The sequence below is a fragment of the Urocitellus parryii genome, chromosome 12 (assembly GCF_045843805.1).
Source record: "Urocitellus parryii isolate mUroPar1 chromosome 12, mUroPar1.hap1, whole genome shotgun sequence".
Taxonomy (NCBI): domain Eukaryota; kingdom Metazoa; phylum Chordata; class Mammalia; order Rodentia; family Sciuridae; genus Urocitellus; species Urocitellus parryii.
Genome location: NC_135542.1, coordinates 59,849,044 through 59,875,806, shown reverse-complemented (window position 1 = coordinate 59,875,806; position 26,763 = coordinate 59,849,044). Strand labels below are relative to the sequence as shown.

General features: G+C 32.3%; 1 protein-coding gene across 1 annotated transcript in view; it reads left to right on the top strand.

The window, feature by feature from the left end:
- Strn (striatin) overlaps positions 1-26,763 on the top strand; it is a 105,893-nt gene that overhangs the window by 58,166 nt on the left and 20,964 nt on the right. Inside the window, exons 4-12 of the mRNA XM_026405876.2 lie at positions 911-989; positions 3,333-3,500; positions 6,078-6,213; positions 9,909-10,044; positions 14,266-14,376; positions 17,181-17,324; positions 20,334-20,470; positions 24,332-24,507; positions 26,334-26,381. Of these exons, the coding sequence (XP_026261661.2) occupies positions 911-989; positions 3,333-3,500; positions 6,078-6,213; positions 9,909-10,044; positions 14,266-14,376; positions 17,181-17,324; positions 20,334-20,470; positions 24,332-24,507; positions 26,334-26,381 (1,135 nt within the window). The remainder of the gene's footprint in view (positions 1-910; positions 990-3,332; positions 3,501-6,077; positions 6,214-9,908; positions 10,045-14,265; positions 14,377-17,180; positions 17,325-20,333; positions 20,471-24,331; positions 24,508-26,333; positions 26,382-26,763) is intronic.

Here is a 26,763-nt window from a genome sequence, read left to right as displayed (position 1 = left end):
CTAAATGCTTAATTTTAGAAAATATGAAACAATTTCTTGTTCCCTCTTGTGTCTCCTCTTGAAAAAGATTTTATAAAGACTAGCAATTTCTTCATTTGATGAAGGACTGATTAAAAATATGATTTTTTTTAATATTGTGAAAGTTAAACCATAGTCTAGTGCGGAACTTTTTGGTTTAGGTTTCTCATAGAGAAATTCTTTTTATTAATTCTTCTGAAAGGATTCAGCTTGTACATAATGATGAATTTAAGCTTTAAAAGTTAAAAGAGGTTTAAAATTCAAAGACTGTCTTTGAAAGAATACTTGAAATTTTCATTTAATAACTTGCAAAGGAAACATTTGGATTGAGGTTATTTCTTAGTATATCTGCTCTTTATAAAATTAGATTTTTGGTCTCATTTCTAAATATTTTGTTCTGGTTATAATGTGATACCTAATACTTGTATTTGACTCTCACTGTGTATGACTTGATTGGATAGGTCTTGGTTCTAGAGCAAAATTCTCAGTCTAGCTAAAAGTAAAAATGTCTTTATATTCTACTACTCTAAAGGGAATCCAGTAGCATTAATTAATATGTGTTGGAGTTTTGTTATCGAAATTCGAATTAAAAACTTTTTTGGAGTGGGCACTCAACCACTGAGCAAAATCCCCAGCCCTGTTTTGTATTTTATTTAAAGACAGGGTCTCACTGAGTTGCTTAGTGCCTCACTGTTGCTGAGGCTGGCTTTGAATTTGTGATCCTCCTGCCTCAGCCTCCTGAGCCACTGGGATTACAGGCATGCACCACCGCACCCAGTTAAAAACATTTTAATTGTCCTAAAACATACATAAATGTTTACTGGATATTTATTAATTGTGATGCCTTCTAATATGTAAAACAAGTCAGTTTTATTATGACAATGTATTTCAGATGAAGGTAATGAAACAGAGGTGCAGCCACAACAGAACAGCCAGTTAATGTGGAAGCAAGGTCGACAACTACTCAGACAGTAAGTATCTCGTGGCCAATCTTATCAATAGTCGAGGATGAGAAACATTATTTTCATGAGATTGTTTTCCTTTTGTATTTTCAGTTCAAAAGAATAAGTTTATTTCTTATTTTATTACTGCTTTGAAAAAGCTTAATTGAATTACTGTTTAATTTTCATATTAAACACTTTTCCCCTTTTTCTTTTTGTTTTGTGGTACTGGGGAATTGAACCCAGGGATGCATTAGCACTGAGCTATTTCAATATAGGTCTAATCAGTATTTGCATGTATTTTTTGTTAATTTAAAAAATTTTAAGTAATTTGTTGAGCTTAAATTCTGAGATTTTGAAAATTTTGCATAGCATAAGCTTTCTCCGGTAAAATGTGTATCTGAGACTATACAGAGGAAACAGTTCAGTTAAGGTTTTGGTGTCAAGTAGTAGACTACACCATCTCAGTGCCTGGTCCTTGTATACCACCTTTGAAACTGGTATTCAAATTTTATGCCAAGGTAAAATGAAATATGCTGCCTGTTTGAGACTTTTGGGTTTGCTTCCAAAGTGAATGAATGCTAGCTATTCCTTTTGACTTAAGGAAGGTAATGTTACAACATCTCTTCATATTTATTGTTTATTTAGACAAAAATTAGAAAACAATCCTTACTAATATTTAAGTGAATTTTTATTAGTGTCCTCACTTTGGTCTGAAGTATGACTAAGGTATTTTGATTTTTAAAATAGGCAAGTTTTCTTAAAATGCTGATTTTTTTTAAAAAAAGTGATTTCATAATGATGTATCCAAGATATATTTTTAAAATCTTAAAAAGACCTATAATCGTCTTAGAAAAGGGTGACATTTTATCAGTTACAAAGAAACTATTAGCCTGTTTACTTATGGCTATGTGGTTTTGTTGCCAAAGTGAGGTACACATCAAATATTATTGCTAAAAATAGAAAAATACATTTTGGAGTACTCTGTAAGAACAACTGATAAAATTCAGGAAAGTTGGAAGTTTATTATTTTAATCAAAACTTTCTATATATATTCATTAGGATTGAAAAATGAGCATCTTGGTTTGGTAAGATACACTTATTCCATTTGATCACATATCTTTGTGAAATCTTTCTGCTCTAACAACTTTTGAAACCAAATCTTCAAATAAACTGAACTTAAACTATCTTGTCAACCTTTGTTTTCTTTTGTCCAGTAGACTCCATATCAACATATATTAATGCCTAATATTTTTCTATTGTTTATTAATGGCATTTGCCCTTTCCATGGTCCTATCCCCGCCATTTGGTCTTTTTTGATTAACTTTGGTGTTAAATAGGTATTCAAGGGCTGGGGTTGTGGCTCAGTGGTAGAAAGTTCGCCTAGCACATGTGAGGCCTGGGTTTGATCCTCAGCACCACATTAAGAAAAAATAAACAAATAAAATAAAGGTGTTGTGTCCAACTACAACTAAAAAGAATTTTAAAAAAATAGGTATTCAAGTGCTGTCTGTATGCCAGAAACAGTATTAGTTGTGTCTGTTTTTAAGGAAAGAAAACTCAGGTTTGGGAAAATTAAAGTTATAGGGCAAATAAGTGACAGAAATAGATGTAAGACCTAGGTCTAACTCTCACTATAAAGCCTGTGCTCTTTTTTTTTCTGTGCTGATGCCTTTCTGCAACATGCACGAATTCACATACATACCCTCTATCCCACAATTTAATTGTGGTTTATTTTTATTTTTGAGTTATTTAAGCATAGATTTTTCTGTTCTACAGTGACTTTTGGGAAAATACTATATTCTTATATGATGTGGAGGAAACCATATGTACTGAAAACATTCTCTCTACATCTCAAACAATTGATCTGGGGCTGGGGTTGTAGCACAGTGGTAGAGTGCCTAGTATGTGTGATCCCCAGCACCACATAAAACTAAATAAACTAAATGAAGGTATTGTGTCCATCTACAACTAAAAATATATTTAAAAAAACAGTTGACCCATGACAATTTACATTTGAAATATAAAAAAGTTGCAATCACTATTATAAAATAGTAATTTGGTAGAATTTGGTAGTGAACTTGCTCTGATCCTGCAGAAAGAATGTGCTATGAAATATTGAGGAACAGTTTCTGCATAGTATAAATGTAATGAATGGTGTATTGTATAGTTGATTTTTCTCAGTGACTGTAGAGGCTGGTACTGCAGGAGACAGCTCCATCTGCAGCTGGAATATTATTGACAAGTCTTAACTAGCATAGTGCTCCTAGGTCTTATGTAGGCAGTGTATTAAAAGAATTGCTTTTAATTACACATTAAATTTTAGAATACTGATTCCTATATGACTGAATTGTAAGGATCCTCTTCACACAGGTATCTTCAGGAGGTGGGTTACACAGATACTATTCTAGATGTGAAATCTAAACGAGTACGAGCTTTGCTGGGCTTTTCAAGTGATATCACTGACAGGGAAGATGACAAAAATCAGGATTCAGTTATAAATGGCACAGAGGCTGAAGTTAAAGAAACAGCAATGATTGGGTAAGTATTTTGTCTGGAAAGTATTTTAGTTGTAACTTAGTTCATATTTAATATTTTTGATTTTGAAATATTACTTGTAGGTGGGATTTGGAAATAAGTTAAAGTTTCATTTGGTTAGAAGGCAACACAGGGTTCGTTGAAGTTAGCATTTGAGACTATTTAGTTCAAGAATGTAATTTCATATTTAGGGTATTTTATTTGCTTGAAATTTATTTAATATAAGATTTTTTAATATCTTGAAGCTCAGTCAACCACTACTAGAACCTCATAAAATATTTTGATTTGAAATGCAGTGCTAATCTATAAGAATGGAATTTCATTATAAGTGACCCAGAAATCATAAAAATACCTCACAATTCTTTAGAAGAAACCTTTTTAACCACTTTTGTTTATGTAGTAATTCTGTAACTCATCTTTTCTTTGATGTAAAATATCTACTTTAAATATACATATTGTTAGATTGAAAAATTTAATAATTTGAAATATTTTTCTTATTGAACATATTATTATTATGTAGTTGTATATAATTCTAGTTAAATGAACACTAACAGTTAAATAAAGTAATCGTTCTTTATTGGGAAAAAATTTGCTATGATTTTTTTCTTTTTTTGAAAACTATTATTTTATTTTTTTATTTATTTTTATTTGGTGCTGAGGCTCAAACCCAACGCTTCACACATGCTAGGGGAGCACTGTACTGCTGAGCCACAACCCTAGCCCCTGCAATGATTCTTAGTTGAATAAAAAGCCTAAGATTCTCTGAAAACTGATTACGATGGTATTACATTTTAACCTATATTTAGGCTAATAGAATGGTTTTAATTGAATGCTATAAATTTTCTAATGAGAACATATTTCCTGTTATTTGGAATATAAACTAAAATTATAAGATTAGGTAAAGATACAAGGTAGGAATTTTATGAAAAAATGTCTTTGGAACCTTCTTAAAAGTATTCATTAATAATTAAGAATGTATTGGGACTGGGATTGTTGCTCAGTGGTAGAGCGCTCACCTCGCACATGCAAGGTCCTGGGTTCAATCCTCAGCACCACAAATAAATAAATAAATAAATAAATAAATAAATAAATAAAGTAAAAAAAAAAGAATGTATTAACTTGTATTTACAAATGAAAGTATAGATTTTTTCCCTGTAGACATAGATCATATAGGTATCATTCTTGGTTTTGTTTTTACCTTTTACATTAACCTAAGTCATTAAGTTAACTTAGGTAATATAAATATTTTTAGGGATGGTAATGCATACTTTTACAAAACCTTCAGTAATGACTTTCAGAAGAGATGACTCCATTGTCTATTTTGTGTTTACCTCTCTTTTAAACTGAAAAGGATGTTAGTCTGAATTTGTCAGATTTCTGTAGACAAAGAGAAAAGGAGGAAAAAATCAAAATCATAGCTCTCAGCAGATTTGAAATTGAAGATTTAGCTATTTTTTAAAATTTGCCTATAGTTGTGACTATAGTCCACCCCCCCCTCCTGAAAATGCCTTCTCATCTAAAACATTTTCTGATGAACTAGAGAGAAATCATTCTGTTGTGGCCCTTAGGAAAGTGTTAACTAAATTTATTTTGAGGGAGCTATGTTCAAGCCTTATATTTGAAAATTTAGTCATTTCTAAAAGATTCATGGTTTATTCATTGGCAGAGTCAAATCTTAAAATAATATCAGTTTGACTAGTATATTGTTTTCAATAACTTTATTTGTACATTTGCTCTTTTTACCTCCTTAGCTAGTTGTTTAACAAAAGATTGCATCAGAGAAAAATGACATATTTGTTAGTTACTTAGTTATAAAAACTCATGTAAGAAGTTAATTGAAGAGTTGCAGAAAGAAATACATAGGGATAAAAAGGAGGCAGAGATAATGAGAGAAATATTTTCAAAAATACATTAAGGTTGATATAAGGATCAAAGTAATCTGAATCTTGAGAGGGAGTTCTTTTCAGTAGATTATCACTAATTTTTTTTGTTCATTTGGTATTAGAGTGCTTTTATACACTGATCTATGTCTGCAGTTCTTTTTATTTTGATACAGGTTCTTGCTAAGTTGCTTAGGGCCTTCCTTCTTGAGACTGGCCTCGAACTTGTGATCTTCTTGCTCAGCCTCCCAAATTGCTAGAATTAAAATTGTGTACCACCATGTGAGGCACAATCCTAGCCATTAAGATAATTGAGCCAGATGTGTTGGCACTGTAATACCATTGACTCAGGAGGCTGAGATAGGAGAATCACAAGTTCAAGGCCAGTCTCAGCATCTTAGTAAGATCCTGTCTCCAAATAAAAAATTTAAAAAGGGCTGTGAATGTGACTCAATGGTTAAGTGCCCCTAGGTTCGATCCCAGGTACAAAAAAAAGTTTATGATTATAAAGTACTTTTAAAAGAATAGCCACTTCTTATATTGCTTTCTAAATCCATAGAATTGTAATAGATGAGAATCAATGTCATTTGAGACTCATAATATAATATAAATATAAGTTAGTAAAACTTATCAAATGAGTTGATTTTTATGTTGAGGTTAAAAAGAGTAACTGAGCATGATTATTTGTGTTTTAAACCAGAAAATCTGAGTTAACAGATTCTGCTTCTGTGCTGGATAATTTCAAATTCCTTGAAAGTGCAGCTGCTGATTTCAGTGATGAAGATGAAGATGATGATATTGAGGGAAGAGAGAAAAGTGTCATCGATACTTCAACAGTGAGTTAAATAACTCAGATAACATATTTTAAGGACTATGTTTACTTTAAAAATAATTCATGTGGGGTTAGGGATATAGCTCAGTTGGTAGAGTGCTTGCCTAGCATGCAAAAAGCCCTGGGTTCAATCCCCAGCACCATCTCTCTCACACACACACACACACACACACACACACACACACACACACACACACACACACCCCAAAAAAAAAAAATCATGCTCTTTAATATAAACCCTTTACTTTTTTTTTGTGAGAAATTGGAAAGAGCTTTGGTATAGATTTCAAATTCAAGAATGCTTTTAATATTATAGCTTTGCCTTAAAAGCCCTCACTTGAATTTTTATTAACTTATTGAATATGATAACATTTTATAGAGCTGATGAATATAATGAAAATGATATGGGCTGAGATTGTGGCTCAGTGGTAGAGCACCTGCCTAGCACATGTGAGGTCCTGGATTTGATCCTCAGCACCACATAAAAATAAATAAATAAAATAAAGATATTGTGTCCAACTACAACTAAAAAATAAAATATTTAAAAAAATAAAATGATAAACATGTGTTATAGCAGTCTAGTGTTATAATCTTATTACAATGTAATTGGCTGCTATAAAACAATAGAACTGGCATATAATCCATTATGGTGCCTAACATCAGCTCTGATGCAGTTTTTGTCTCTCTTGTGAGTTGCTTTGGTAGGTCAGGCCTACAGACTTCTAAAACTATAGGCAAAGGATTTCTGTAATTTTTTAAGGTCTTTATTAGTTGATTGACTTTTTCCTAGCAATTTCCTGGAATAAAAGTTGTCTCTAAATTGCTATTTCTTACTTCTCTTTCCGTCTCCATGTTTTTCCCCCTCTCATTATCATTCCTCCTTTCCTCTCTCTTCACCTTTTCCTTCTATCCCCATTACTTTTTCCTCTACTTCCCCACCGGTTTTTTCTCCTTCTTTTTATTTATTTATTTATTTATTTATTTATTTATTTATTTATTTATTTATTTATTTATTTATTTATCTATCTATTTATTTATTTATTTAAGTTTTCAGCAGACACAACATCTTTGTTTGTATGTGGTGCTGAGGATCGAACCCGGGCCGCACGCATGCCAGGCGAGCGCGCTACCGCTTGAGCCACATCCCCAGCCCCTTCTTCTTTTTCTTTCTCCTTTTCTTCCTCCTCCTTCATTTCTAAGGAGATGAGGACTTGTTTTACTTTATTTAGAAAAATGTTTAAATTTCCTCTTTCACATTTATTTAAAATAAGAATGAGAAAGTAAAGAAATAGGAATCAGTCTAAGTGTTAAAATGCTTGAGTTTAAGTCCCAGGTCTGCAACTTAATTATGCTTTTTAATGTTTCAGGCTTAGTTTTTATAGTTTATAAAAATGAAGACTATAATGAATACCCAGAAGATTTTGTGAGGAACAAAGGAGACACTATATATAAATGATAGCTTTAACTATAAAGTGTAACTTTTTTTTTTTTTAATGCCCTCCACTTCCTGAGCTCCGGTGCTCTCAGATGGATTACTGCCAGATTATTGTTTCCCTGACTACGCAGGAGTGCTCTACTGATATAGTCCTGCCATGGATATTATTGGAACTTTGAATAGTCACTCAAACATTTTCTTATCCAAATGAATAGTAATAACTTGTGTCTTAATTTATTGTAGTAAAAAAGCCTAAGCTTCTGTGACATTTTTTTCTACCCTGATCATCTGAAAGTTATGTAACTTCTTATGATTCCTATGAGATAATTACATTGAAATATTGGTTTCCTATCAAAATACCTTATTTATAGCTAAGTGGTAAATAACTATGATGCTGTTAGTGATTATATCAACTTAAATATTTAAAATCTATAAACGAATTATTAAAACTGTTTTGAATTATCAGCCTAGAAATTTCTAAAAAACAGCCTGTTTAATTTCTTAATTCCTAACCATTTGGGGGTTTTATGTTGTTTGTTTATTTTGATACCAGGGATTGAACCCAGAAATGTGTAACTACGGAGCCACATCCCCAGTCCTTGTTATTTTTTATTTTGAGACAGGGTCTTGCTAAAAGCTACTTAGGGTCTAGCTAAATTACTGAGGCTAGCTTTGAACTTGTGATCCTCTTGCCTCAGCCTTCTGAGCCGATGGAATTACAGGTGTGCGCCACTGTGCCCAGCTGGGTTTTTTTGTTGTTTTGTTTTTAAATAATCAAATTCATAAATGTTCTGTCTTCCAGTTGGTACAGATCATAACAGTTCTGTGATCAAGCAATGAAGGTACATCTAATGTAAAGAGACTTATCCCCTTTGAAATACTAGACTAAAAAGCTTTTTAGTATTTCTGGAAAATTTTTTTTTTAAATAACTGATTTTAACAGTTTTGGTAATTTTTACATTATATTACACTAAGTTTCACATGACAAGCATTTTAAAAATCAAACTTTGTAACAGTGAATAAGCATGTTCTTAGAAAATATATTGTATGTAATATAGACAAATAGAATGGCCAAAAATTATCCTATTAAAATGCGTCAGTTTTTTAATCAAAATAGTTCAGTAAATTCAACTAAGGAAATATTTTAAATAGTTCAGCCAATTATTCTAGCATCATTAAATAATCTTTATTTCTTCTGTTCAGTTTTTATATATACCAGATCAGTTAAGACAGATTGTTTTCATCTGTGAGGTCAGTTTTATTCCTTTGGTAGTGGCTTCCTAGAGTACTTTATAAGACAGCTTTCTGAGGCTGTATCTCATCTCTGCTGTAAATTGCTGTGATTGATAAGTGATTCCACATATGAGAGTGGGAACAGGGCCATATAAGTCAGGTGTGTGTTTGCTAATTCTTAAAGTCTATTTCTGGACTTGCTAGGCTGTCCTATTGATCTGTCTACTGAAACTTTACAATTTTATACCACTCAAAAGATTCCAGGGGTGAAGTTTGATTAGATCATGCTATTTCTGTTTTGCATGAAACAAGAAAGCTAAAGTCTGGAAAATTGAGATATTGTGATATTTTATGGAAAGAAGCTGCAGACCCATTATCCTAATTTCTTAGGGCTCATGTTGGTTGAGGTAACCAAAAAGGAGATAATTCATGAAGAGTATAGACATGCTGGTCTCAGAAATCATGTCTGCATGCATTAGTCTTAAGTTTTAACCCTCTAACTGAATTTGTAATTCCATATATACTTCTAAATATATAAAAGTGAAACCTGACCCCCTGTCATATTTGCAGTTTTGTTTTGTTGGTACTGAACCCAGGGGCACTTTATCACTGATCTAAATCCCCAGACCGTTCTATTTTTTGTTTTGAGAAAGGGTCTTGCTAAGTTGCTGAGACTGGCCTCAAACTTGTCATCCTCCTACCTCAGCCTTCCAACTATCTGCAATTTAAATGTGTGTCTATTATGCCAGTGACTTCAGTAGGTTTCTGTTTATTTAAAACAAGCCATCATACCGTTGAACAAAGTTTAAATTATTGCTTTAAGATACATGATGTATACCTTTAAAAATGATATCTGTGTTTTTCACTGGGTTAGGTAGTACAGTTTAATACAACAAAGACATACTTTCTGAAGAAAATAATTGAATAACATTTCTTATTCAGTGGCCAAAGGATACTGTCTCCTTTATTTAAATTAAATATAAAAATTCATAAATATATCCATATTTTAATTTAGCATGTTTTTTCATTAGATTGTTAGAAAAAAAGCATTGCCTGATAGCAGTGAAGACCGAGATACAAAAGAAGCTCTGAAGCAGTTTGACTTCTTGGTTTCATCAGAGGAAGGAGACAGTGAATCTAGAAGTGCAGGCGATGGAACAGACTGGGGTAAGGGGAAGCATACTGCCTCCAACCAGAGATTTAAGTAAATAAAAGAAATTAATATTTTACCATGAGGGCCACATCTTGAAGAGCTATGATGTTGAAATGTTGAACATCCAGTGAGATTTTTAACTACTGTTGCCATTTATTCAGGGAGTGTGTGTTTAAAGAAAGTTGTATAATAAGTTGCCTTATCTTTTTTTTTTCTTTTACAATAAGCAATACTCTATGAAAATAATTTGAACTCAAATGTAGAATATTTATTTTCTGCCTAGACAGTAGAAACTACAAATCTGTATTTTGTGGAAATTTAATATGAAATTTTTAACTAGAGGATTTTGAAGATCTCATTTCTAGTATCTTTTGTGCAACAAAGAGGTAGAACGTAGAAAATTGTAGTCTTTCATTCTAAGTAAGATTTTGACAGTGTGTACAGGAATAGTGTTTTTTTTTCCCCTCAAATTACTCTGAATGAATTTAATAAACCTCTTAACAAGAGTTAAAACAAATATTTGGAGGAAACCAAATAGCATAGGTCATTCTAGTAGTATGGAAGTAAATTTTTATTATCAATAAGGTAGGATATGATTAAATCTTCAAAAATGATTAATTCCTTAGGTTTAAATATATCTATGTAAGAAAGAAAAAGAGGGAAGGTCTAATATTTGGACAAGTGTTTCTTTATTGAGGGAATATAAAGTTGCCTATTATTTTAATATTTAAGTTTATCTTTATAAAAGCTTCTTTACTCAGTTTTCTTAAAAGACAAACCAATGGTTTCTTATTTGAAATATATTTTTCCCCTTTAAGTTAATACTTTGTCCATAAAAATAAAAGTAATTAAATTGTTTTGAGGGATTATATGTTTTTAGATGTATATACACCACATTATGAACTTTTCATTTACTTCCATTCAAACAGCTACTTTAAATACTGATTTCAATGTACCTTCAAGAACTAGAATATACATCTTAATATTGGAACACAGATATTACATATGTTCAAATGTTGTTTAGTATTTTTGCTTAAAATGAAAATTTTTGTTACATTTTTAGTTATAAACATTAAAAATATTAATATAAACCCAAATTTTTAATACATTGCTTTTCTAAAGGAAACATAAAAATGTTCTAAAGCCAAAATGGAAAAAAAATATTTTTTCCTTTTTAAACTTGTGTTAAAAATTTTGTTTGGAATTTTCCTTCTTTACACTTGTGTTATCTTTATATAGGAACTGATAAGAAGACTTGTCCTAATGGACAAGTAAAGTGAACAAGTTGGGTAAATTCAGGGAAAAAGGCTGTCTAACATTTTTAATAAACAAAAAATATTTTTGAAACCTATTTTTCCATCTGAAACACTGCAATGAAAATTCCTCAAAGAAAGAATGTTTTTTCTCTGTAAATTGCTAATAATCCCAATAGGGCAAGATCTGGAAGAGTTAGATATTATTTGAGTGCTTTTCTTCAGCATTCAAGGTAGCCTTTAACTCTTTACTTCTCAGAAACCATTATAATGTTAGAGGTGTTTGCTGAATTTTTAAGTGATTTTTCCTATTAGGAATTAAACAAGTTACTATTATTTACTTTGATTGGAATTTTCAGTGAGCAAATGAAAGCTCTCAGTTCACTGGAGGTTTCTTTTATAGTAGTTTGGCTCTATGCATTTTAAGAATTTTTTAATTTAGCCATATTCAGTGGCGCTGCGTGCCTGTAATCCCAGCAACTCAGGAGGCTGAGGCAGGAGGATTAGAAGTTCAAGACCAGCCTCAATAATTTATTGAGGCCCTTAGCAACTTAGCAAGACTTTGTCTCTAAATAAAAAATTAAAAGGGCTGGGGATGTGGCTCAGTGATAAAGCACTGCTGGGTTCAGTCCCCAGTAAATACCCCCCAACACACACACTAAAAAAGAATTTTATAATTTAATTCAAAGTACTAAACTTTGAACAAACTAACAGAACTATACTGTAAATCTTGTCTAGTTGAGTGGACATTTAAACCATTTTAAGTGCTCATGCCATCCTCTCTTCTATTCCACCCCCTTAAAAAAGAGTTGTACTTAGGTTAAGAATCTGATTAGTTTCTGGCAAGTAAATAGATAAATTATACTAACATCTTCCATGATCTTCTAGTGCTGTTGTAATGAGTCTATGAAGGTTAGGATAGTGCTAAATTTTTGCTTTAATAGACTAAAAACCTTCCAGAATTCAAAACCCATGCAGTTAAATTTATTATTACAGCCAGATTAGAGAAAGTAAAAACTTTGTTAGGTTTTTCTTGAAAAATAAAGTTTATTCCTTTTGTTTTTAGATTATAGTTACGTATTTAGAAATGTTGATGTAAAATTGTTTTTAATAGTGTTATATTCAAAGGTTCAAAAAACAGTTTTCTAAACTAGATTGAAAGTTAAGTTGTTAAAAATAGATTTCTATTTATTCTGGTTCATTTCAAATAATTTCAAAATTCATTCAGCAAATATTGAACAAATGCTGTCTATGTACCAGGTTTTCTAGAAGATTCTTAACCCCCATGGTGCTCACAGCTTAGTAAAAGGATCTAGGCAGTAAGCAATAAACATAACAAATGATATTGAATGTCAGAGGGTGATAAATGCTATGGAAAATAGAAAAAGTAGAACAAGGTCAGGGATATAGGAAGAATTGGGATTGGATGGGGTGGTAAGAGCAACTTACAGTTTAAAATAGGGTTGCTATGGTAAGCCCTTTGAGCAAAAGACTTAAAATTGTGATGAGGGATTTGGCTATGTGGCATCTGAGGAAGAAGAAAGTGAGAGTAAGTGCCATAAGATAGCAACATACCTGTCATGCTTAAGGAATTCAAGGGAGCCAGAGTGTCTGAAGCAGAGGGATTGTAGTAATAAATGACCATTTTATATAAGATTATGTCAAATGCTGCTATGGGAAGGATATGAGTAGAAGGGTGACATAATCTGACTTTTAAAGCTTTATTATGCTTCAGATAGACTACCCAGAGAACTGTTGATAATTGTCTTATGTGGTGAAGGGTAATAATTTTTGCAGTAATTCTAGCAAGAGATTAGAGTGGCCAGAGAAGTTGTAGTTGTGTTGAGAAATCAGATTCTGCTTATGTTTTGAATGTAGAGAAAGTGAAATATTTGATGTGAAGAGGGAGGAAAGGGTTTTGATCTGAACAAATACAAATATAAAATTGCTATCAGATGAAATAGAGAGCCTGTGAATAGAACAGATTGGTTGAGTAGAGGAGATTGGGAGTTTGGTTTTGCCCATTTAGTTTGAGATGTCTGTTCGATTTCCCAGTTGACAAGTAGAGTGAACAGTTGGTTATGTGTGTCATGGATTCAAACTAGAGTTCTGTGCTAACACTTCCAATAGTATTGTATAGTACATAAATTGTTTTATATGGTAAGTATAAGTATATAACATATTTACTCTTTTTTTTTTTTTTTTTGGTACCAGAGATTGAACTCAGGGGCACTTGACCACTGAGCCACATCCCCAACCATATTTTGTATTTTATTTAGAAACAGGGTCTCACTGAGTTGCTAAGTGCCTCGCTTTTGCTAAGGCTGGCTTTGAAATTGCAATCCTCTTGCCTCAGCCTTCTCAGCTGCTAGGGTTACAGGCGTGCACCACCATGACCTGCAACATATTTACTCTTTAAATAGTCTTCTCCTGAAATAATGATTAATTTCTTTATTTACCAGAAGTTCTGAGTTTCCTGTTTGGGGAATTTATAAATAATCATGTCATTTAAATTATTTTGCATTTTGAATGAAGGCTACTTAATAAGTTTTATAAAAATCTACTTATAAGGCCAATAAAATAAAAATCATCATTTGTTGATGAACACATGCCAAAAGTATAAAACTCTTAAAGGGAAACGATCATTGGATACTATTTTGTACAATCTCAGTAATTGTCTCTCATCACATAAGTAAATATTAAGTGGTTGTTTTTTTTCCAGTCATTCCTAATGGCATTTAGAAAATGGAATGAAAAATGAGAGGTTCTTGATGTCTCTTTCAAGGGAAGTTTGTTAATTAGATTTGATTGTTATTTCTTAGCTGCTGTATTTTGTGCAACTTAAATATCTGATGAATAAATAATGACTTTATTTTAGCTAGTGATGCTATGAAGAAAATCGTTGTGTCTTTCAGACATATTGACTTACAGTGTTCAATATTTTATTGAAAAAGGCTGTTTCATTTGTTTTCCTCTGTTTAGAAAAGGAGGACCAGTGTCTCATGCCCGAAGCCTGGAATGTGGACCAGGGAGTAATTACCAAACTCAAGGAACAATACAAAAAGGAGAGAAAGGGGAAAAAGGGGGTGAAGAGTAAGTGGAAAACATTGTATTTATAAATAATAAATCTTGCCTCTTTTACATCTCCCAAGTTTTTTTTTTTCCTCCAATGTTTTCCTTAAACTACTTACTCTTTTTCTTTTTTGTTCCTTACTTCTTTCCTTTTCACCTGCTCTCAGGGGTTGAAATTAAATTATTAGCTATTTGATTATGAACTTAAAATCATGATCATGGAATCACAGTATATCCCAATAACAAATTTAGAGCATCATGAGAGTGTTGGGCTATGTATTCAAACATGATGATAAATTGATTTTTAAAAGTATGAATCCTTAGCCGGGTGTGGTGGCACACGCCTGTAATCCCAGCAGCTCGGGAGGCTAAAGTAGGAGGATTGCGAGTTCAAAGCCAGCTTCAGCAAAATCGAGGCACTAAGCAAAGCAACTCAGTGAGACCCTGTCTCTGAATAGAATCCAAAATAGGACTGGGGATGTGGTTCAGTGGCCAAGTGCTCCTGAGTTCAATCCCCAGTACCAGAAAAAAAAGTATGTATGCTTCATTGTAATGATGTTTTATTTCCAGTGGCAATTTATAAATCTCATCTAGTAAACCTCACTGGCAAACCACTGTAATTACTGCTTATAATTTTAGATCTTAGGAACAAAAGGAAATTAATTTCTACCCCTGAATATTCTTTGTGTTCACAACACAGTTCATTTACTCTCACCAATATATGCTATACAGGGCACAGAGTCAAATACACAACTTTAAAAAGTATTTGTTTTCTAATTTAAAAGTTTTGGCCAATTTAATTTATAGCACTATTACCAATTGCCTTTTTTTTCTTTTCAATAAATTCTGTGCCACATCAAAAACAAGCCAAAATGAAATTTCTAGCCCTGTGAATCATATAACTTGCTATGCAAATTAAAAGTTAGAAATAGAGCTAGTTAAGTATGAAAATGGAAATACCAAAACTTTCAAAACATCCCTAAAAACAATCTGAATTATCTTTTTAGGAGGGCAAGACTAAAAACTTCCTTGTGCTACTACCCTCATTGACAATATGATCATGGATCTCTCTTCTGTCGGAATGGGAATTTCATCCTTTGAGATATGAAAGTAGTGTAAATAGAGGTTGAAATCTAAACTTAATGAGTAATATATTTTTATAAATTGCAAAGGACTAGAGGGATGTCCTTCCCCACTTTTTACTGATGTTAAAGCTTAAGATCAGTCATCCCTATTAAGATATCCTTTTACAACCTAGTAGTTACTTAAAAACATTTAAGTCTTTATTTTAAAGGATCTCTGAATTTACCATTGTTCAGCTTAATTTTAAAAAAGGTTAGTGTCCACTATTGATATTAGCATAGTTTCAACAATTTTATAATGAGAGATGATATAATTTAATGCTATGTAACATAGATAAAATGAGAATGATATTAATATAAAACATAATAACATTCTGTGCCCTTTATTCAAATATACTGATAAAAAATTAACAAACATAATGAGACATAATTTTACATTCCTTTTTGAAGCCATGGCCAAACCAGGCAAACTGAAATTTTGAGGAAAATGTCTATACTGTATATTGATATATTTCCTTAGGTTTTTATACTATAAAAATGAATATCCATAAAGACCTTCAGATTGAAAAGGTAGCCAGAATTTAAATAGAATTCATCTATTCTTACATTGATTATTTAGTTCTTCTTACAATATCAAGGAGTCACTATAGTCAGAATTGAGCACGTGAAATATAGAAGTGCATCATTTGACTGGAACAGTATTCCTACTAACAGAAGCAATTGGATTTCTTCATTTTGGGATAATGATCCATATTCAGGAATATAGCATTTTTTTGGTATAATGAAGAAAAATGACTCTGGGGAGAAATTTTAATGTCTTTCATTGGCAGTTTCTGTTTTTCATTTTTAGTTCATGTTGTCTTGATAAAATAGCAATGTGGTGACAAGCTGAAGATTTGTGATTAGAAAAAGAATTGAAGCAAAGCTTTGAATTGGTATATGTAACACTAATTTATAAACTACTATAAATATTTTTAATTGAAGCATTACCCACTGGAAAAATCTGAGTCCTTTTAATTAGTCTAGTGGAAATATTTCCAGTCAAATTGTGTACTTCAGACCTACTATCTTGAAATATATTTCTAGATATTAGTTAAAATTTCTTAGAAATACTTGTATTCTTTGCTGGTATAGGGGAAAACCATAACAGACTATGGGTAAGATTTTCCCATTCTTAATTAAACTTATAACAGGAAAAACTACCGAAGATCTGTTTCAGCCTCTATCCTATATAAAACAGTCAAAACAGGGATGTGGGAGAAGGAAGAATCAAAGCTCAGGTAAGTAATCTGCAGGGAATGAGACTTCACCTTGGGTGTCATAGCTTCAGGATGCAAGGCAGTGAATGCACCTTAATTTATACACAGGGGTTTTATTGTTTAATTGGGTACATAGTAGGGTCACAGTCTTTGGAATCTGTCTTCATTTAGAGCACTGTTCAATGGTTCAAGTGTAGAGTAATGTGAGTTTTAATGTCTACATAGGACATAAGCATTCTTTTTTATGGAAATAATATTTGTTAGCTTAATTTATATAATATATATAATATATAATTGTTTTTCAAGACAAACTTTTAGAATAAAATGAAAACTTTGAAAATAATTGCTTCTTATTAATCTATGAAGATGTTTCTAAAGGTAAATGTTGGCAGATGTGAAATAAGTTTTGTGGTACCATTTTGATGGCAGTTTGATAATTCTGTTCCCTCTTTTTTGTGTCCCTACCCCTTTTTTTTTTGGCTAGGGCCCAATAGGTCAAAACTACAAGATATGCTTGCTAATTTGAGAGATGTTGATGAACTTCCTTCATTGCAGCCATCTGTGGGTTCACCTTCCAGACCTAGCAGCTCCAGGCTTCCTGAGCATGAAATTAATAGGGCAGATGAAGGCAAGTACTTGAGACACTCTGGAGCAAAGAAAGCACTTGGACATATATCTCTAAATTTAGTCATTATAAAAGATTGTCCTATCTTGGAACTTTACTTTTTAATCTATATAATGTTCACCAAATACAAGCTTTCTTACATTCAAGGGATGTTGATTTCAACTTCTATCTTTGGAGTTTAGGAAAGAGTGCATAATTTAAAAACCCACTCTAAATTCTGGTTTAGAATATCCTCCAGCTTCACAGACATGTAAGAAAGGCCCTTTATATACCATTCCAACACTGAGAAAATCGTGTCAAAAAATTGGTAGTGAATGTTTACTTTGAGACTCATAAATATTTTATTGAGTATAATGATAAACAAAAAGGACAAAAAGTCACCTGAAAGCCTTGTCACATTTTCTCTTTTCATATTTCTCTTTTCATGTTTTCTTGTTCTCTTTCAGTCCTGATTCACTTTTTATAGTTATTATATAGAACAATTCTAGTTTGTTTTATACTTAACATAAAAATACAAATAATTTCAAACTATAATACTCTATATTATATTTTAGATGAGATGAAGCCATTTCCTTTTGAATATTTAGATTGTTTTCATTTTTATTTTACAGTATAATCCTGGGATATATAAATATAGTTCTTTGAGGTCTGGGGACATAGTTGAGTGGTAAAGCACTTGCCAATCATGTACAGGCCCTGGGTTTAATCTCCAGCACACACACACACACAAAAGAGATGTGTGTTCAATTGCTTATGACTGATGCTTCTTGGCCTCCCATCCACTTTCAGAAGAAGCTTCTGTAGCCTTTGTATACACTATGAGTTTTTACTTTTTATTCATTTATTTTTTTGACAGAACTGGAAATTTAACCTAGGGGTGCTTTACCATGAGCTATGTCCCCTTTTTTATTTTAGATTTTTTTTTATTTTGAAACAAGAGTCTCACTAAGTTACTTAGGGCCTCCCTGAATTGCTGAAGCTGTCCTTGAACTTGTGATCTTCTTGCCTTAGCTTCCTAACTCACTGGGATTGCAGGCATGCACCACTGCATCTAGCTTTAGTCATGAGGCTAGTGTCATGTTTAAGAGGCATGTTAAATAATTTTATAAAATCTAATTAGTAATGTTTGTGGCCTATAGGGGCCACAAATTTCTTTTTTTTTTTTTTTTAATATTTATTTATTTATTTTTTTGGTGGACACAACATCTTTGTTTGTATGTGGTGCTGAGGATCGAACCCGGGCCGCACGCATGCCAGGCGAGCGCGCTACCGCTTGAGCCACATCCCCAGCCCCATAAATTTCTTTTTAAAGTAATTAATTAATAGAGGCTGGGGTTGCAGTTCAGTGATAGAGCGCTTGCCTAGTATGTGTGAGGCACTGGGTTTGATTTTCAGCACTGCACATAAATAAATAATTTTTTTAAAAGGTCAATTCACTACTAAAATATTTACATGTGTGTTTGTGTGTATATATATACACACACATATTTAAAAAAAAAGAAAGAATTGTGGCCTGTAGGCCTTTAAGTTCTGAGGCCATAGAGAATAATCAAATAACAGTTATTCCATATTGCTGTGTCTTCAGTCCATAGGTCCAGTGTCTGGCTACTGGTATGTGAGGAAATCAATGTTGCCTTGTTCAGGTTTTACTTAACTAAATTGAGAGCATTAGTTAAAATTAGCTTACACAATGTGTATGGTCAATCCCAGGAATCTTAGAAATTTTTTGGAGTTGTTTTTATTTCATCTGAACAAAGTTATCTGGAAAGGTTAGAGATGAAAATAAAACAAAAACTTGGCTGGAGACAGCTCATGGTCTCATATGAGTCATTTTTTTGAATTTTTGGCCTGTAAACTACTATTCTCACTTAAACAATCCCTCTCTGTATTAGAGTTGTTTGGATCCCTCAGTGATGTATGATACTTCAGGTAAAACCCAATTTTTATTATTGCCGCTATATTGTATATTGGCTTGATAACATCTTTTTGTTTTGTTCTGACAAGAATTTTATGTAGAATATCTGTGACTGCTTTAAAAAACAATTTTATTAAACAAATATTATTAGATATGACTGAATATAATGAAAAACATCTTGTAAATATATTTTTCTACATATACTAGTTAATAAAACTGACTTGTTTCTTTTAAGAAAAAGTTAATTTACCTCTTTAGCAAATAGTTTGAACTGAACTACTAAATTCATCTAATTAACTCATAAATGTTTGTCATCAGTAAAGGAACCATCTCTAGGAAACTATTCAAAGACTATCTCTGGCAGTTTGTCAGAATAATTTTTCTTTACGAAGTGACATTTTATTATTGACCAAATAAAAATCTATTTTAATTTAGCATTTTATAAAACTGGTTCTTCTGTTATGGTTGTTGAAAGAATTGGATTGCTATGCCCAGAGTTATAAAGGAAATATTTTCAAGTTTATTACAAAGTTAGTCTGCATCTTGAAGCACAGTTGGCAGCAGTGAAAGTATTCAAATGAACTTTAAAAAAATTCTTCGAAATGAAAATTTAAATGAAATAAAATATACCCACAGAAAAGTGCTAAATAATAGGGTATATATAACTTAGTGAATTACCACAAAGTCAGAATTATCACCCACCCATGCTACCACCCCCAAGGTCAAGTACAACATTACCAAGCCATCCATGCCTTGCTTGTGTCCCTTCTAATCACAGCCCTTTTCCGCCTCTCAGAAGTGATCCTGACTTCTAATCCAACATACTAATTTTGCCTCAAATAGGCACATTTTACAATTTTAATCATTTTTACTTAAAAACATCTATAGTCTTCTAGGTTATATCAGTTTTTTTTATGAGACCAGCAGTGTTCAGAACCAATTGTTATTATATGTTTAGTAATTGATAGAAATTATTTGAGACATTAGCATGAAATATTGAATGGGAGAAACTTACTTTCCTTCCATTGTAGTATTATTCTATATAGTGAAAAGGAAAGAATAGAGGTTTTTAGTGTTTCTTTTTCTTCTCACTTCAGTGGAAGCACTGACATTTCCTCCTTCTTCTGGGAAGTCATTCATCATGGGAGCAGATGAAGCCCTTGAAAGTGAACTAGGACTTGGAGAATTAGCTGGCCTTACAGTGGCCAATGAAGCAGATTCACTTGCTTATGATGTAAGTAGTTTTATTTTTGATGTTTTTACTCAGTTTTAGAAAATAGAGATTTAATTTTATAGGGGAAAAAATGTCAGTTGTAAAATTTCTTCACAAGTATAGACTTGGTTCAATTTTAAATGCAAACTTCGAAAAAAGATAAATGTAAAATTAAGCCAGTATTTTTCCAAATAATCTAGAGATTAAAATTATACACTTTACCTAAATCCATAAATCAGTTAATTTGTATATTGGTTTTGGTTAGAGAAAGAGTTGCACAAGTTTGGGTTTTATTTTGTAAAAGTTGAAGGATAACAGGGGTTAGTTGAAATATGCCAACCTAAAACAACATTTTCCTTGTTTCTTAAATACATCAACCATTATTCTGTTGAAATATGTTTTTAATTATTGGTAGTCAGAGATGTGTACTTCCATATGTGAAGACTGACTGTCAGAGATTTGAACCAAACCTGAAACCCTTGTATGTTTGTGCATGCATTTACTTAATTCCAGATGTTGTTTTATAAATGCATTTATGTTCATTCACCAGAGTAAATTTGTCAGAAGAATTATTGCTTGTTTCACAGGTAAAGTATTTATAAACTGTCTTAACCATTTCATTAAAATCTTTTCACTGAGAGCTTATTCTCTCTGCTGGAGAAGATAGTGTGACCCCTGTGGCCAATACTGGGTATGTAGAATGGATCCTCAAGTAAACCACAGGATGATAAAGAAGCACTCCTTGCCACACACTTCTCTTCCTACAAATCAAAACCTCCAACTCTCTTTATTAATTCCATTAGTATGTCTTTTGGGTTCTACCTCCAAACACAGCTGAAATCTATATTTTTTTTTCACCTCCTATTCATGTCTATTTTTTGTTCCTTACCCAGAACTAGTACAGTAACCTAAACAGGTTTCTTTCATTCTTCTCCGCATGTGATACAATTTTTTTTTAAAAAGTTTTCTGTTTCCAGTGTTTTTATATTATGTTTTACATTTATCTTTTTAAAACACCATTTAGTTGATTTTTTCTTTTTTTATGACAGCCTTTTTCTTTTCATTAGAGCATTCAGTCCATTTCTTTTTAAAGTAATTAATTGATATATTTGGTTTTAAATCTACTGTCTACCACCTGTTCTGTTCTCTTTTCTCTTTCTTCTTTCTATTTTTGCCTACTTAGGGATTATGTTTTTATTATTGCAAGCCTCTAACCCTCTGTTATTTAGAGTTTACACAAGCTTTTGCTTTTCTTTCAATAGTTTCTTTAGAGATTACCATAAAATCCTTATTAAAATTTTATTTGTGAAGTCCCTAGAATACTTTTAACTCTATTTAACTCCCTCCCTATTTATCATCATTCTTGTTATATATTTCTAAATTTATATCTTCTATAAGGTATCATTGTTTTTTATACTTTATATTCAGTTAGGATTATCTGTTTTACATTTTGCTTTTTTTTCATTCTTTCTTGCATGTCTCACTGTCCACCTGGGATCACCCTAAGAACACTTTTAATACTTCTATTTAATGAGGGTATATAATTCTTTTAGTTTCTGGTTTTTCTTAAATTTCTTTGTTTAGCCTGAGTGGGTTAACTGTTATCTCATATTGAATTCTGGTTGGCAGAAGTTGTTATTGTTTTTTTCCTTAACTTTAAACATTATTTTATTGTCTTTTTATTTTTATTTTTTCTTACTAAAGTCAACTGTATCATTTCTGTTATTTGTCATTTAATGGTAGCCTGATTTCTTTGACTGATTTCATTTGTGTCTGTTGTTAGGCAAGGTTTAGTTTTCTTCTTATTTAAATTTCTGAGGGTTCTTAGATCTTCATGGCTTGGTGTGTTGTCATTAATTTTGTAAATTTCTCAGCCATTTCTTCTTAAATATTAAATATTAAATAATGTTTTATCTGTAATTAAGCCTACCTATTGAGGTTTTACAGATTTTGTTTCTCCGATCATTTATTATTAATTTGCAAATTTTTTTCAAATTTCTTTATCTTGAACATAGTAAGCATGACTATTTTAAAGTTGGAGACTATAGTTCTATTAATATTATATGTTGTTTCCTCACTTTTTTAATATGCCTTATCTCATGTACATGGTTATTTTTATGTCCAAATAACTACATTTGAAAATTTTACTATAGAGATAACTTCAGACCTAAGATTATATCTTCCTCCATAAATATATTTTAATTTGCTTTTTTCAGATGTCTATAGCTATTAGACACTTGGAATCACATGTTCAATTTTTTGGGGAGTAGGAGTTCCAGGGATTGAACTCAGGGGCACTCAACCATTGAACCACATCCTTAGCCCTCTTGTATTTATTTAGAGACAGGGTCTCACCTTGCTTTTGCTGAGGCTGGATTTGAATTTGTGATCCACCTGCCTCAGCTTCCTGAGCCCCTGGGATTATAAGCATGTGCCACCATGCCCCACTCTACTTTTTATGTTCGAAAACCGATGTATGGTCCCTGCAAGGGCTTAGCTTCTTCTATTCACCTTTATTTCTAGGAGGCAGCCCTTTGAAATCATAATCCAAAACAAAGTGATTCATGAAGTTTCCCCTCTTGACAGGTCCTAGACACCAGTTCCTATCCCTATGCCAGTATGAGCCCATCAGAAGCACTATTTGGTCTCTCAGCCATCCCTTTTGGAATCAGTAAACACTTCTGGGGAAAAATAACCCCAGATTGAGCTGACCTCCTTAGGCCTTGTTCTGTGTTCACCCACTAACCCGTACCTACCTTCATCCCTTGCACCGTGACAGCTGGGTTTTTCTTCACATTTTTGTTGGTTATTCATTTTTGTTTAATATTTAGTTCAGCTTTTCTACTTGTCCTTAGTACAGGGCTAGTCCATATTACCTAATTCATCATGCTAGAAGTAGAACCTGACTTACGTTCCCTCTCTGCTAACCCCAAAAAGAGTCTATCCAGCATCTAGTGAAACTTTTTAGTCTTCTCTCTAATGTTAACAGGTTTATAGATAACCTAGTTTTTCAACTATTACCATAAATTTTATTTTATGTATTATAATTTAGTTTAAGTGACTTGGTTTTAGAGTCATCCTAGTTGTGTTAGTAAGCTTTCTGTCATTGTGACAAAATGCCTGAGATTACCACTTATAAGAAAGGAAAGTTTATTTTGGCTTGTGATTTCAGATGTTTCTGTCCATGGTTAGTTGGTGGGTTTTAGGCCCCTTGTAAGGCAGTATATAATGATGGAAACTCTTTTTTTAAAAAAAAAATATTTATCTTTTAGTTGTAGTTGGACACAATACCTTTATATTATTTATTTTTATGTGGTGCTGAGGATTGAATCCAGGGCCTTGCACTTGCAAGGCGAGCACTCTACTACTGAGCCATAACCCCAGCCCTGAGGGGAACTCTTGACAATAAGGAAGTAAAAAGAAAATAAAGAGGAGCCAGGGTCCCAATATCTTCTTCAAGGCAACACTCCTAATAACCTAATTTTCTCCCACTAGGCCCCATTTCCTAAAGGTGCCACTGCCTCCCAATAGTGCCACAAATTGCCCATCAAGCTTTCAACTTACAGGCCTTTGTGGGACATTCAGGATCCGAACGATAGCATTGTGTAGATCTGTTTTGCATTATTATTTGATCCATTTTCATATGAAATTATATTAACTTATTTATTTCAAGTTTCATGTTTCTTCAAAGCAATCCATTGTTTATATGTTGTTAATTTCGCCTGTTGGTTTGGTTATTTACATTTAAAAATTATGGGTTTTTTTTGAAAGTTACATATTGTGATGGTTAATAACAAATCAGTAAGAGTTAATGTTAAAGGTAGTGTTTTTTCCCCCTCCCTAACTAAATCTATAGGTGTCTTTGTTTTCTTTCTTGAATAGATAGCAAACAATAAAGATGCACTGAGGAAGACTTGGAATCCTAAATTTACATTAAGAAGTCATTTTGATGGCATTCGAGCACTTGCTTTCCACCCCATTGAACCTGTTTTGATAACAGCATCAGAGGATCACACATTGAAAATGTGGAATTTGCAGAAAACAGCCCCAGCCAAAAAGTAAGAATATTCTACTTTAACTTTATTTTTATGTTTTGGTTACATTTTTTAGCAGAAAAATATTTTTAAATTATTTGCTATTAAGTTTCCCAAATATTTCTTCTAGTTTTCTTTACCTCAACACATAATTGCCCTTTTATAAATCTCATGTTAGGTTGGAAAACTGATGTTTAAGAAAAAAATTATTATCTATGGTTTCCCCAGAGTTTATAAATGCTGATAATAGCCCTTTTGAGTGGTGGTCATAATTGGGAAGTCCCATGTCTCTACTGAAAATTTCTACTGTTTTGGTAAACAGGTATAGGTAGATATGTTTAAAATGATGAAACCTCTACCCTGCTCCATTGTTTACTAAGTTTGGACTTAATGGGTTGGAAGAAAGGAAAGGCTAATGGGGTAGGGCACCTCTCTTTGGTCTTATTTTTTTAGCCTTGAGTCTTTAAGTATTTTCCATACCAACCAAAATGTCTAACTGAAAGACACTGTTGCCTTTACTTAGCAGCTAGTGTTTACATTGACCCCTTGGTTCTTAAGTGTCAACAGACGTGATTTAGCATAAACTTTTTTTTATCAAGTCCCAAGCTAGCCTTAATTCCACTTGGTGTGGTGCTTATTGGAGTTCTTTTCCTCCTCGGATCACACGGTACTGAGCTAGCTTGTGCCAACAAAGGCCCTTCTGCTGTGTCGGGCACTTTTAAAAGTGCAAATGAGCATCAAATGAAGGAGGCTATACAAATTTTATTAATGGTAGAGGAAATCTATTGCCCAGTTTAAAGGAGATCATTGGCAATCATGCTGAGAATCATACATAGGGTAGATAAAATACTTGATTTATCAGTCTGTAACAGATAGGTCAACCCGATCTTGGTATAACCAAATGCAACTTCTTATGGATTAGTTATTTTCCTGTTTATACATGTGCCTCTTGCCTTTTTAGTTATTTGGTCACAATGTGTTAGTTTTAGTTCTAGAACAATCATTGAGCAAGAGATGTGAATGTTTCATTATATATTCTTTACTGAAATTTAGAAATATATTGAAACAAGTTACTTGCTGGTAATAACCTAGTAACATCACATGAAAGTAGCAGTGACACGTTTGCTTTTGAACTTAAAACTTGGAAATGATTTGAAGACAGTGAATATATGCTTATATAAAGTACTGTAAAATAATGTAGAAAATGGTAAATACTTGACTTTAAATCTAGTTGGCCTGTTAGGTAGTGTAGTGTAACCAACCCATAGTGATATCCTTAGTACCTTAGTAATGAGCAAACTGATGACTTGGACAGTTTCTGTGGTATCAAGGATAGACCTTCACGGAATTACAAGGAAATTAAAAGTATCATTTGTTGAAATCCTGTTATACATGGTTGTAGTCCTTGACTATTTTAAACTTGTAGAATCCTTGAGTGTGGTGCTACCCCCATTTTTCTCTTATTTTAAATATAAAGGATTCTGAAGCACTGAAAGACTAAAATTGCTTATTTTCAGTTAGCTAGTTAATGACAGAACTAGTCCTTCCAATCCTATGTTGAATGCCCTGAGTGAAGCAGTCTCTCCCTTAAGTCAAATAGATTATGGCAATGCTAAAAACATTGTAACAAAGTGTTATTAAACAAGGAGCTTGATACCACATGAAAGTGTGATTGAAGTTTTTTATGTATCCTGTGACTGAGAATGGTATATTACCATAGTGTCTGTATTATGATATATTATAATAATATTATAACTCAATATACATCAGTATTATGATGTATATTGAGTTATACTTTTTACTACTGAAATTTAAAGTAGTTGAATTTGTCTTCTCTCTCTCTGATTTAGGAGTACTTCTCTTGATGTAGAGCCTATCTATACTTTCAGGGCTCATAAGTAAGTATTTTTTTTATTTTAAATCAATATATTTTTTAAAATTTATTTCTTAGTTTTAGGTGGACACAATATCTTTATTTTACATTTATGTGTTGAGGATCAAACCCAGTGCCTCGTGCACACTAGGCGAGCACTCTACCACTGAGCCACAACCCCAGCCCCTAAACCAATATATTTTAAACAACTTGATTAGGTCTTTTTTTTTTTAACTTATGTATTTATTATGTAAGTTTCATATTTAGTAGTGGGTTTTTGGAATATAAAAGAAACTGACAGATAATATAATGTTAAAAACAAATTTATCACTACCAAGTAGGAATCCTTGCTGGATTTTTATTTGTGTGATGTTTAAATTATGTTTGTGTGAGAGAGAGAGAGCAAG